The sequence below is a fragment of the Cricetulus griseus genome, chromosome 3 (genome assembly GCF_003668045.3).
Source record: "Cricetulus griseus strain 17A/GY chromosome 3, alternate assembly CriGri-PICRH-1.0, whole genome shotgun sequence".
In the NCBI taxonomy this organism is placed as follows: Eukaryota; Metazoa; Chordata; class Mammalia; order Rodentia; family Cricetidae; genus Cricetulus; species Cricetulus griseus.
The window spans coordinates 233761170-233773619 of NC_048596.1; the positions used below are offsets into that span (position 1 = coordinate 233761170).

Genomic DNA, 12450 nt, shown 5'->3' on the forward strand with positions numbered 1-12450 from the left:
TTGAGTTTGTGAAAACATAAGTTTTAGACACATTAGCATTTCCACTATTTATAATCTGTACTGAAATTTGCATTGTAGAAATGGCAGTGTGCTTATATCATGATTTTGAAAACATTAACATTCTTCCTTTCATTTGGAAAACTGTGACAGATATTTTTTGCACAATGAAAAGCAACTTAATCTTCAGCTTGAAGTTATTATTTTATAGTGGTATAGTGTGGTGTTTAGTACTCTGCCAGAGTTGGATTAATAGCTTATCAGAGCTTTATTGATTGCTAATGAGTGAATATTTAATAAAACTAAGCTTTTTTTTAGCTTAGCTACTGAGAACAGCCTCACCCTCATTCTGCTGTTTTACCTTGTATCCAGGAGTGGACCAAGCTTTGCCTCAAGAGCGACGGGCACCTGTCACCCCTTCCTCAGCCTCTCGATACCACCGCCGAAGATCCTCAGGCTCTCGAGATGAACGTTATAGGTCAGGTAAGGAATTGTATGGAGGCACTAGCTTTGCTGTACTTGGGTCTGTTACTGTGAATAAATTGGGTCTACCTTCCTATTGGCTATGAGGCACAAGTTCAGAACATTTGGACTTTGCACAGGTGGAGCTCTAGCTCATGTACCAATGTATAGTCTAGGCCAGTGGTTCTCAACCTTCCTAATTCTGTGACCCTTTAATACAGTTCCTAATGTGGTAACTCCCACTGTAAAATTATTTCTTTGCTACTTTATAACTGTAATTTTGCTAATGTAAATATCTGATATGTAGGATATCTGTTATGTGACTCTTATGAAAGGATTATTCGACCCCTGAAGGGGTTACAACCCATAGGTTGAGAACCATTGACCTAGGCTACCCACTCAATCCATAGCAAGTCTTTTATGATTGGTAAAGTAATAATTGCTACCTCTTTAAATACTTGTTACCTGTAAACAAAGATGACCAGGCCACCTTAACAGTGAGTTTATACTCAGATAGCTTTCAATAGGTTTTTTTTATGTATTATTATTATTCACCCCTTTCCACTGCCCTTTCTTGGTCCTCATTCCCTCTTCTGGACTTTGTAGGTATCTGTATTCACATGTGTACATTCCTACACATAGATAGCATTTTTTTTCTACTGCTATTCTATCTTTTCAGTTTTCTAGTAGATTTTATTTTTCTTGAGCCAAAGGAAGATTTAAGTCATTTGCAAGGAAAGAGCCTCCTACCTCCTTAAGAGATCTGAAGGTCTCCAACCACTTGTAGTAAAGCTGCTTTAGTTGCTTCAGTAATCCAATTATATTACCTATGAAATAATTCTGTTACCTTATAGAAAATTGAACCAATTAACAATCAATTCAGCTAGTTATATAGTAGCAAACTTAATTTCTCTTGGAGATGTGTGTGTGTGTGTGTGTGTGTGTGTGTGTGTGTGTGTGTGTGTGCATACCAAGCTACACTTAGTTTCTAGGGATAAATTTGTCTCTTCCTCCTCTGTTTTTGTTTTTGTTTTTTTTTTCATTCTTTCAACAAATGTACAAATAATTTTGTTTACTGTGTGTCCTTGCATTCAAAGAACTTCCTAAAATAATTTCTGCCTTCACCCTGAAGTTTATTTTTTTTAGTTTGATGTTTTTCTTTCTCAAGACAGTGGTTGCTGACTTCATGGAGATTCTTAGGGCATGACCTGTGCTTTCTCTGAACAATTCGGTTTCTTCCTTATTGATTGTAACAGAAACATGCTTATTTCTTTATTGTGCTAGAATACTATAAGTTATTAGACAAAAGTATACATAGTAGTATCTAATTAGTCTGTGAATTTCACTTACTATACCCAGAATGGTGACAATCCATCTCTAGAGGGATGCCCTGTCCCATGGGGTTGTCAGTATATATATGAGACCTGTTAATTTTAAATGAGTGAAGATTAAATTAAATTTAAATTTCTGTTCTACCTTACTAGAAACTTTTAAAGATGATTAGCTTCTATACTGCACACTGCATATAGGAACTTTGTCATACCTACCAAATGTCCTATTTCAGGAATATTGTTCTGGGGACTCATGGACGAAAAGGCAAAAAATGCAGTTAAAAGAGTATAAAGGCTGGTTGGCTCCACACTAAAGAAAATGAAATTAATAGTCAATAGAAGATTTTAGAAATACAAATATAGCAGAAAATGTATAGTATAGACTGGTAGGATTGGGATGGATTTCTAATTCTAAGCAGAAACATATTAAAGGCCTGTTGGATTGTAGATATGAAGTAAAGATGCAGAATTAAAATCTGTAGGGTGCAATGGAAACAGTGCTTAGGAGGAAATTAGTGTCAAATACTTAGGAAAAGGAGACATCCTTGAAAGTGAAAAAAATGAAAAGGAAAATTAACTCCACATAAAGAAGAAATGAGAAAATAAGGAAGGTAAATTAAATTAAGAAAGTACAGATCCGTTGTTAGGTTGTAAGGCACTCAGAAGCTATCAAGCTTGTCCTCATAAGGAAAAAAAAAAAAACAAACAAACCAAAAACTGAACATTCTGAAAACCAAGGATTCTCCCCAGGTTCATCAAAGAATTGTTGGCTCAAAATTACAAATGAATAACGTAAGCAAGGATATGGAGAGCCTAATCCTCAAGATCTGTTAAAAATCAAATATCTACAGTGGTTCATTTTCCTTCTCCCAGCAGTCACTACTTGCCTGCAGTTCTTTCTCTAGGACTGAGAACCTGTGAAACATTTCCCTTTCTATGTTAATGTGTACATTGATATGGCTGTTATTCTAGTATTGTTTATATAGCCATTTCTAGGACAGACTGTTTCACAGCAGACTCCCTATTATTCTGGCTCTGATAAACTTTCTACCCCCTGTTCTCTGAGCCAAAGATTTAGGAGCTATGCCTGTTTGTTTGTATATATACACACATATATATTTGTGCACACATATATGTAGCAATAATAAAGAAAAAGAATATCAACTTGAGAGAGGGGATAAAGAAGGGAGAGCTATTGGGAGGAATGTGAAAGGGGAAAGTGATATAATTCTATTTCAATTAAAAACTGATTTCAAAGTCTACTTGCATTAATTATAAATATATGTTGTCAACTCAAGGGCAACTATGCAGAAAGTATTACAATAAAGTATAATTGACATGGTAAGAGAAACGAAAATGGTATTAGATAAAATTCAGTACTATAAAAGTCAGAAAATATGTGTCAAACAAGAAAAGAAATATAAATTAATGGTAAGAAACTTATTAATATACAAGTATCAGCAGTCATCATAAGTCTCAGGAATCTAAATATGTGAAGAGATTTCCGAGAGAATTTAAAACAAGACTCAAGTATGTATTTCCCCCTAGAGGTCTACATTTAATGTGCAGTAGTAAATTAAAGAGGTAGAAAAAATAAGCATTGTAATTCTAGTTAAAATACCTGGGGGACAAGGACAATTGCCACAGATAAAAACAAGAAAAAGAAAGGGAACTAAAAATCCTTAATATATAGGGTGACCAATGATAAACCGTCACCGTATCTGAGGCAAGAAAGCCAGCAATGAGGAATGGACCATGATGTGATAGTGAGACATGACTTCCTTACAGTACCAGTGATTGAAAGATCCAGGAGCAGAAAATCAGGAATTACATAAGTGAACTGAACAGTAACACCAGTCAACTGGATTTCATTGGTACAGAGTATTTCAGACATCAAGAGAATTCACACTTGTTAAGTTTGCACAGAACATACTCATTAAGGCAGATAATATTCTCAGTCATAAAAGATATTACCATTAACACAATAGGAAATAAACTATGCTCACAAACCATTGGTGAATTAAATTAGATGTTAATAAAATGGAAAGAGATGGGCAACCCCAACTATCTGGAGGTTCAGAACATTATTTCTAAGTGACACATGAATCAAACTCTTCAGACACTGACAAATATTTTAAAAGAAAATTAAAACACATATGACTATCCTTGTGAGGTGAGTAAAAAGCAGTGCTCAGAAATGTTTAGAATATTGAAAGTATGCATTAAAAACCAAGAATATGGGGCTGGAGAGATAGTTCAGTGGTTAAGAGCACTGGCTGCACTTCCAGAAGACCTAGGTTGAATTCCCAGCACTCACATGGCAGCTCCCAACTGCTGTAACTAAAGTTCCAGGGGATCCGACCCTTAAAAGACAGACATACAGGCCCAACACCAATACCCATTTTAAAAACTAAGAAATTAGTAATAATTAATGAATCAAAAATCTAAATTGTATCTTTAAGGAATTAGAAATGAATACCCTGAGACAAAACTGTGAAAAGGTATTATAAAACTATAGACAGATATCTTGTGAGTTAGATGCAGAAATCTTAGGAACATTAGCAAATTTAGTGCAATGCTGTGTAGAAAGAATTATATGTAGTTACTGAGTGGAATTGATTTTCAAAGTACAAGACTGGCCTAGCATTTGTAAGTCAAAGAATTCATCAAAATAGCAAACTAAAGAAGGCAAAAAGTCATCTTATTTCATCAATTGATACAGAAAAAGGAGTCATCATAATCTAATAGTTGTGATGGAACCTCTCTGCTAATTAAGAATAAAGAAGGACTCCATCCATTTGTTGAATATGCATGCAAGTTCCAAGATAACATCAGCTAATATTTTATTTAATCGTCAGAAACAATTTTTCCACTAAGATCCAGGAACAAAATAAACGTTGCCTCTCCTATGCAGTGTCATAGTGGTTTACTTAGGAAAACTTACTGCTGTTAAGATTCCATTTCAAATAACTTCATCTATAAGGCTAGGAATTTGTCTCAATGGTAGAGCCTATGCCTAGTATAAGCAAGGCCCTATATTTGAGCCCCAACACCAAAAGAAAAAAACAAAAACTCCTCTGACTTGATCAGTGTCTTAAATATAATACCAATCACATAAAAATTTTGAGGTTATTAGAGATCCAGTTTTTTGTTGCTGTTATTATCAACAAATTTCTTCCTAAGTTCATATAGAAATGTGAAGACCTAGAATAGAACCGTGTAGGAGAAATAGGACCAATATCCATTTTAGTTCATGGCCTACCATGAAAGTAAATGAGAAAAGACCAGAAGGGTTAGCCAGTGGGGCATTATAGACAGCCCACAAATGGACCAGCAATGGGGAAAGATTATCCTTTCAGCAAATGACAGTAGGACAACTGCACATGTGTATAACAAAAACTAGACATTGAATTTAGGTCTGAACTGAAAAAGGATTACACCTCCATATGTAAAACACAAAGTTCCTGGAAGACAGTGTGGAGGAAATGGAGATGAACTTCAGTGTAATGACGAATTTTAGGTAACATACCAAAGGTGCAATCTACAAAGGAAAAATTAAAAGTTGGGCTCGACTGAAATTACAAAACTGTGCCCTAATATAGTGAAAGATTGGGCACAGATGTGGATTTCTTTTAACATTTCAATGATAAATTATAACGTTATAATAGCCAGCCTATTAAAAAAGTAAGAAAGCAACCAATTAAAACATGAACAGGAGATACGAATAGGCAACTCCCCCAAGTGATGCACAGATGGTAAATAGAGCATGGGAGAAAATGCTCTGCATATGTCAAAAGAGAAATACAGATTAATAAGGCAATATACTATGAAAATAATGGGAATTCAAGGTGAGGAAAAACATGGCGCATCAGGGACTGTCATTGGTGGTGAGGATGCATAATTATATAGCCATTTTTAGGGAGATAGTTGGGTAGTTCCTCATAAGGCTAAACATACTCCCTGTGTCTACCCAAAGGACCAAAACCAAAAACCTTGCACACCAGTATTCACAGCAACATTGTTCTTGATGGGTAAAATTGGAAGAAACAAAAATGTATCTTCATTCATCAGTTTTAAATTACATCAGGCAGTGGTTTACTAATGGTAAAAAAGAAGTATACTGTTGATCTATGAAAAGATACCATTGAAACCTAAAGGTGTCTTCCTAAGTGAAAGAGTCAATCTGAAAAGGGCAGGAATCCTGTGACTCCATCTTCATGTCATTATGGAAAATGTACATCTGGAGAAGGTTAAAAACAAAGTCAAGAGTTGATAGAGATTAGAGATGGATGAATGAAGGTCAAGGCACAGAGGGCTTGAGGAGCAGTGAAGCTATTATGTATGACATTGCACTGGTGTCTTCATGTTGTTTCACACTGTTATTCATGCTTCATGTTATTAAAAACACTGGTTATTAATGCCAAATGTGCACTTGATAGCATGGATGTTATTTAGTAATTTACCAGTGTTCCATTATTAATATGAGATGGTAGCAGATGGTAGTATTTGCTCTTCATTTTTCAAGATACTAGTTGTTTCCAGTGTGTAACAGTATTTCTGGGTGTGCTCTTGCTCATCTTCATTCCCAGCACTTGAGGGGCTGAGGCAGGTGGATCAAACTTTTATGTGAATTTGGGGTACATATGGAGGTTCTATCTCAAAGCAAAATTCAAAACTCCAAAAGTGAAGTTCTCTGTTCTTTAAGAACATCTGCCTATTTCCCGAATTTTTCTGTTTAATGATCTTAGACTTCCTTGCTGTTCACATGCAGTTCATAGATTTTTTTTTCTTCCAGTCTGTGGCCAGACAGGAACACCTACATTAGAATAAGTGTATTTGGGTGACTGTCACCTGTGCACCACAATTGTCATGTGTTCCACAGTATTATTGTTCCAAGAATTCATGGTGCAGTCAGTCTATGAAGACTAGGTTGAGTCAGTCAGCAGCTTAACCCTTCTGTGATTTTGAGTGTTGTATATTCAGTATAATAATGTTTGCCTCAAAATATTGATAAAGGCAGCTGTCACCTTATACTTCTGTGAAAAAGGTATTTACTGTTTTGCTTTGTGTGTTTTACCTTATGTAATTCAGCAACTATGTAATGTTATTCATATTTTATAGATGATGAAACTGTATTCTTGCCTTAAGAGAATCTATTGAAGCCTAGTATGGGGGTGCATAGCTATAATCCCAGCACTTTGGAGGCAGGAGAATTGCTGTGAGTTTGTAGCCAGCAATTCTGGATTATATATTGATACACCACCTTAAAACACAAGACAACAAAACAAAAATTGTATTTAGAGTTAATATATATGCTAACAAATAGAACTGGTATTTTCCACCAAAGCCTGAGTTCTTAATCCTGTTGTATATAAAGAAATACAGATGTATTTTTCCATTGCTCAATTCGTTGTGTCTTCCATCATTAATATAGAGCCTTAGTTAATAGAACTAAATGAAAGAAAAACTTCCTATGAATATTAGAGGAAGGTAATACAATAGATAAATTGTTAGAAGCCAGAAAGGTCTATCTTCCAACCCAGTTGGAGGAGTGGGGACTGAGTAGATTTACAAGCCAGTTACCCATGGTGATTATTTCAGAAATAGATATTTGCAGGAAATGGAGACAAATAAGCCAGAGTTACCCAATATTTTGCTGTATTACTGATCTTTTAATAAACTCTTGCTGAGGGAGACACTAGTGCCTTTTCATCAAGCACTGTGTGTCATGCAAAGGTGTTTATTATTTCCAGTACTTTCTGAAATTCTGCTTAAGAAATGTTTCTTAGTATGATGTGTTTGATGCTATAAATATAAGAAGTTCCTAACAAATTGTTTACTAACAATAGTGATCTATTCATTTAGTGCTGTGTGAAGCTGGTCTTACATCATATAGTATTTGTTTATAGTTGAATGCTTTGGGGCTATTAATAGAAGGAAAGTCAATAAAGTGAATAAACTATAAACTGTTAAAGCAGAGAAGGGCACAGGCAAGACTGATTCTGTATCATTGAAGGAGCAAACTGTTGATTTGCTAATCACCCAGTTCCAAAGACAACTTCCATGACGTTCTCTAGTAACAGTGAATCTGAGTCCTCTACAGATTTGGGCTAGCTGTTCATATACAGCAAAATGTGGCTCAGGAGCAATGAGTTTACTTCTTTGAAGTCTTTGTGTGTTCTGTAGGGCTCCCAGCTTCTCTTATACATAAATGATAGATTACCTGATGCTTACCAAGGCAACGCCCCCTGCACTCCCAGACAGTATTGCAGAGCACAACACATTTTTCTCAGAGCACCACAGTCCATGCTACCAAATGCTTGAAATCAGGACTTAAAGCAGATCACAATATGGAGTCTGGTCTAGATTATAAAGGTATTTAAGAAAATACCACTCACCCAGATCGGCCTAGCCAAGCAGCAGGGAGCAAGGGAAGAAGAAGGCTCCCCATGTGCTCACCCCTCACTCTTAAACCTTTTCAAGTGGGCGTGGTCGGCGATACCTGTCTCCAGCCCCAAGTAGGTGTGACCAGGATTTCCCCTACAAGGACTCCTTGTGGGAGCTCTTAGTCCAGCTATACCTCCTGGATTCCTTTATGTCTGTCTCATTTAGTACTTCCTAGGTTATAACTTTATGGCTTAGCTTTAGTTTTTGCTTTGGTAGTATATTAAGGACACCTTGGGATCTACCCCAAAGTCATTTTTCCATTTCCCTGACATTTTGGCCATCTTTTGGTACTCATGGGTAGTGACAGTTATGAAGAGAGGAAGTTAGTTAGCTTCTGCAGCACAGTGCACACCTAGGATCTAGGTCTTTTCCTGTGAGGTTTGTCTTTGTAGGCATTTGTATTTCTGACACTCAATTGAAATTCATGACATGATCTGTGTGTCTAGTGTGATCATCAGGTCCTGTTAAGGTCTTGTGGACATTACAGACTCTCATTAGAAAGACATCATGACATCTCTGTGTAAACTGACCCTCATTATCCAGCCAAATACCTTCACATGAATAAGGTTTATTTTTTTCTTTTCGTCATTTCCCTTTCACAGCCTCTCATGTAGTTTTGAATTCATTTGGCTGGAAAAACTGCTTCAAGAACATTTTAATTAAGATTTGTGGGACACTTAATCAAGTTCTTTAATGGGTTTCTAATGCATCACAGCTGGTAAATTACATTCATAGACTCAATGAAGATAAAAAGATATGTTTGTAGCAGCCTATTTATCATATTACCATTTTGTCCTCAAAGTGTTTAATCATATGTGCTCTTTTAGAATTTATGTGGGGTTTTACCCTATATCTTAGGTTATATCCACCCTTTCCAGTCTTACATGTTTAAACATTTCTTCTTGTTTCCTGTGTCCAGGGTACTGAGACTATCTGGGTTTTGGGGAGACTTCCTGTGATCCCTTGGTTCTTACACCTTCAGGAGTCAGAACAGACATCATCATGTTCTCATTTTCTGAGCCCAGATCTTAGCCTTGACCTTTTCTCTTTCAGAATTTGACTGTGGTTGTTAGACATTATACCAGTCACTTTTCCAGTGGCTGTCACAAAATAGTTAACAAGAAGCAGTTTAAGAAAGGATTTATTTTGATTTATAAATTGAGGGGATATAATCCATCATGGCTGGGAAGGTATGGTGGGAAGAAGAGGTTACTGGTCCCAGTGCATCCATGGTCAAGCAGAGAGCAATGAATGCTAGTACTCAGTTAGTTATCTTTCTTCTTTTTATGCAGTCTGGGACTCACCCACAGCGCACAAAGCCCTAAAATGATGCCATGTTTGTTTAGAGGTTCTTTTTTCCATATCAGTTAACCTAATTTAGAAAATCTCTAGCAAACATGAAAGATGTTTGTCTTGAAGGTGAGTCCAGATCCTTTCAAGTTGGCAGTCATTATTAAAAATCATAGATCTACAGTCTTTTAAACTAGATTCTTGGAAGCCTCCCCTGGTAACAAGAGTGGGCATTTCCTTTATAGTTGAGAGTCAGACATACACTCAACTTTGTGAATAGCAACAAAAGGGAGAAGTGAGCCTGGAAGGAAAATCACACAGTGACATGGGTTTAGTCTCTCCTCACTGAAGCATCTTTTTTTAAAACCGTCTTTCCTCAGAGTCCAGTTTCTCATCTGGCTGGTCACTTTTCCAAGATGTTAGCAATCTAACACTCCTGTTTGGTTTGAGTAGTTGAGGTTTGATTTTGATTGTTTAACACTGGATAACCTTAATGCATGGAAGAAAATTCTGTCTCAAACATTCTTACTCATATTTGTACAGAATGTTGTGGGCCATAATGAAGCTGCAGGCTCAAGAGGCTTCTTTTCACTTGTAGACAGTTAACTCTTCCTACCTTTTTGCCATATTTGGATGGACTCATGTGCTGTTGAAGGGGTCTACAGAAATCAGTTTGAGGAGGAGGTACTATCATTTCTGTTATAATTATTATTCACAATATAATCTGATAGAATCATCAGAGTGCTCTTTTAGATGTTTTAAACCAATGTGATGCTGTAAGGTTAAAGTACAATTTAGACATGCTGTTATTGAAAATATTTTAATGTACATGGTCCAGTGGATTTATTTTGTGTACACATATGCAGCTGCTTAATGGCATACATGTAGAAGCCAGAAGACAATTTGTGGGAGAAGGTTCTTGCCTTCTTCCATGTAGGTACTGGGTAACAATCTCAGACTATGGGATTGGTGGTAGATACCTTTTCCTCATCGATTCATCTAGTAGGCCTTAAAAATAGATTTTTAAATTTTAGTTACTTTTTTGGATTTATATGTTGCTTGACTTGGCTAGAAAGTAAAAAATATGTCCTTATTATGACTGCTACAATATGTATTTTTTGTTTCTGTTTCTAGATCCCTGTAGCTCAGCTGTAAGCAAACTTCTCCACATTTCTTATTTATTATGAAGAACATTCCCTGACCAAGGGATGCTTGTTTCTTTGTGACTTGAAATATTTTTTTTTGTTTTCTTTCAAATGCATAGGAAGAACTTAGTAAAATTGTGTATGAAGCTGTTTTAAAGTCTTTTATGAAAAGAAATCCATAATTATGTATGGTATACTTTCCTTGTGTAATCAAATGATTGTTTTACTTACTGCTCAAGTAACTTATGTTTAATAGGAGTAACTTAATGCAGCATAGAGTGAACTTCAATCTTTCAAAATGGTTGTGTTTATTGGAGACACTACTTAATGATTGTGGTGATTCATGCCAATCCTTACCCATCATTTCCACAAGATCCATTTAACCCCTCCTTGATGAACTGACATCTTGAAATGGTCTGGTGTTCCCAGATTTCCCGATTATAAAAGTCATTTATTTAATAAGAATGGTTTAGCCTTTTTACTCCTTAGCCTAACCTACATACATAATCACTTTTCTTTGTGATTACTTCCTTTTCGGGAATCTTTAAAATATTTTTAAAATAAGTAATATTTATATATATATATATAACTATTACTATATATGTAGTGTACAACTTCACCCTGGCTTGTCTGAGAGCTTTGACAGCAGTAGTAACTAAAATCAAATTCATCAGAGAAAACAAAAATCTTTAAATCATGGTTAATTTGTTTTGTTCTATATTTCTTTTGCCCAGTCAGTTAGAGAAGTTGAGCAATTGATTTTTTTTCTTTGAAATGTATCCACAGTTTCAAAGCATCTCTTTCTAGATTGCTTTGCCAGTGAGGTGAAGGCATACTGGGATTTGAACCCACTGTCTCTCTTGTAAGTGTTCTACCACTTGGCTATATCCTCAGTCCCCTTTTTACCTTTTATTTGACTTGGGGTCTAGAGACACTTCTCATATTAGTTTTGAGGTCACTGTAGTGCTCAGGCAGACCTTGAACTTGTACTCCTTCACCCTTCATTTCCTAAATAGCTGGGATTGTTAGGCCTGTTCAGCCCGCTCCAAATTACTTATTTGCAGTGGGAAACAGGATCTTTTCTCTGAAAAAATTTAATGGACACTACTGTACAAAGAAACCAATGCAACATTCACCTACTGAGGTGAATTAGTCTGTGATACTGCCATTGGCAAACATAATCTAAATCCAATCATAAGGAAACAGTACAAACTGTGCAGAAAGTGGTCTTCCTTTAAAATGTCCAGCTTGTAGAAAATAAGAGCTGAGAAACTTCCAGATTGAAAGAGAATAAAGGTAATGTGACAAATCCAGTCTATTATCATGGCAAAGATCATATGTTAGGAAGAAGAAATATAAAGAAAATTACTAGGTTAATTGACCACATTTGAATATGACTGTTGGATTAATTAATAGTACATCATTGTTGCATTTTCAAATTTTTTTCTTGTAGCCTTCTACAGTCTACTATGCACATTCCAGAAGGATCTCTCTCTCTTCCCCGCCCCCTTCCTTCCTCCCTTCCATTCCCCCCCACACACATAATCAGACCATGTCCTTTGCCTACTTAAAATCATGTTTTCTGTCCTGCTTAGAACAGAATGTATACCATTTTCGATCCCAGTAGGTTTGCATCCTCCTTGGCCTCTGGTTTTTACTCTCTCAGCCAACATATTCCATTTACTGATTGGTGCCTAGAATCTCAAATTGAACCACAGAGTTATAGTATTAAAACGGCATTCCACGGACATAAAAAAAAGACATGTTGATCAATGCAA

At 36.0% G+C, this 12450-nt stretch overlaps 1 protein-coding gene across 4 annotated transcripts in view; it reads left to right on the forward strand.

Annotated features, from left to right (window-relative positions):
- LOC100754252 (disco-interacting protein 2 homolog C) overlaps window positions 1-12450 on the forward strand; it is a 391750-nt gene that overhangs the window by 218908 nt on the left and 160392 nt on the right. For all 4 annotated transcript variants that reach the window (XM_027405065.2, XM_027405067.2, XM_027405066.2 and 1 more), the window contains one exon: window positions 370-480. In XM_027405065.2, coding sequence (XP_027260866.1) covers window positions 370-480 — 111 coding nt within the window. The remainder of the gene's footprint in view (window positions 1-369; window positions 481-12450) is intronic.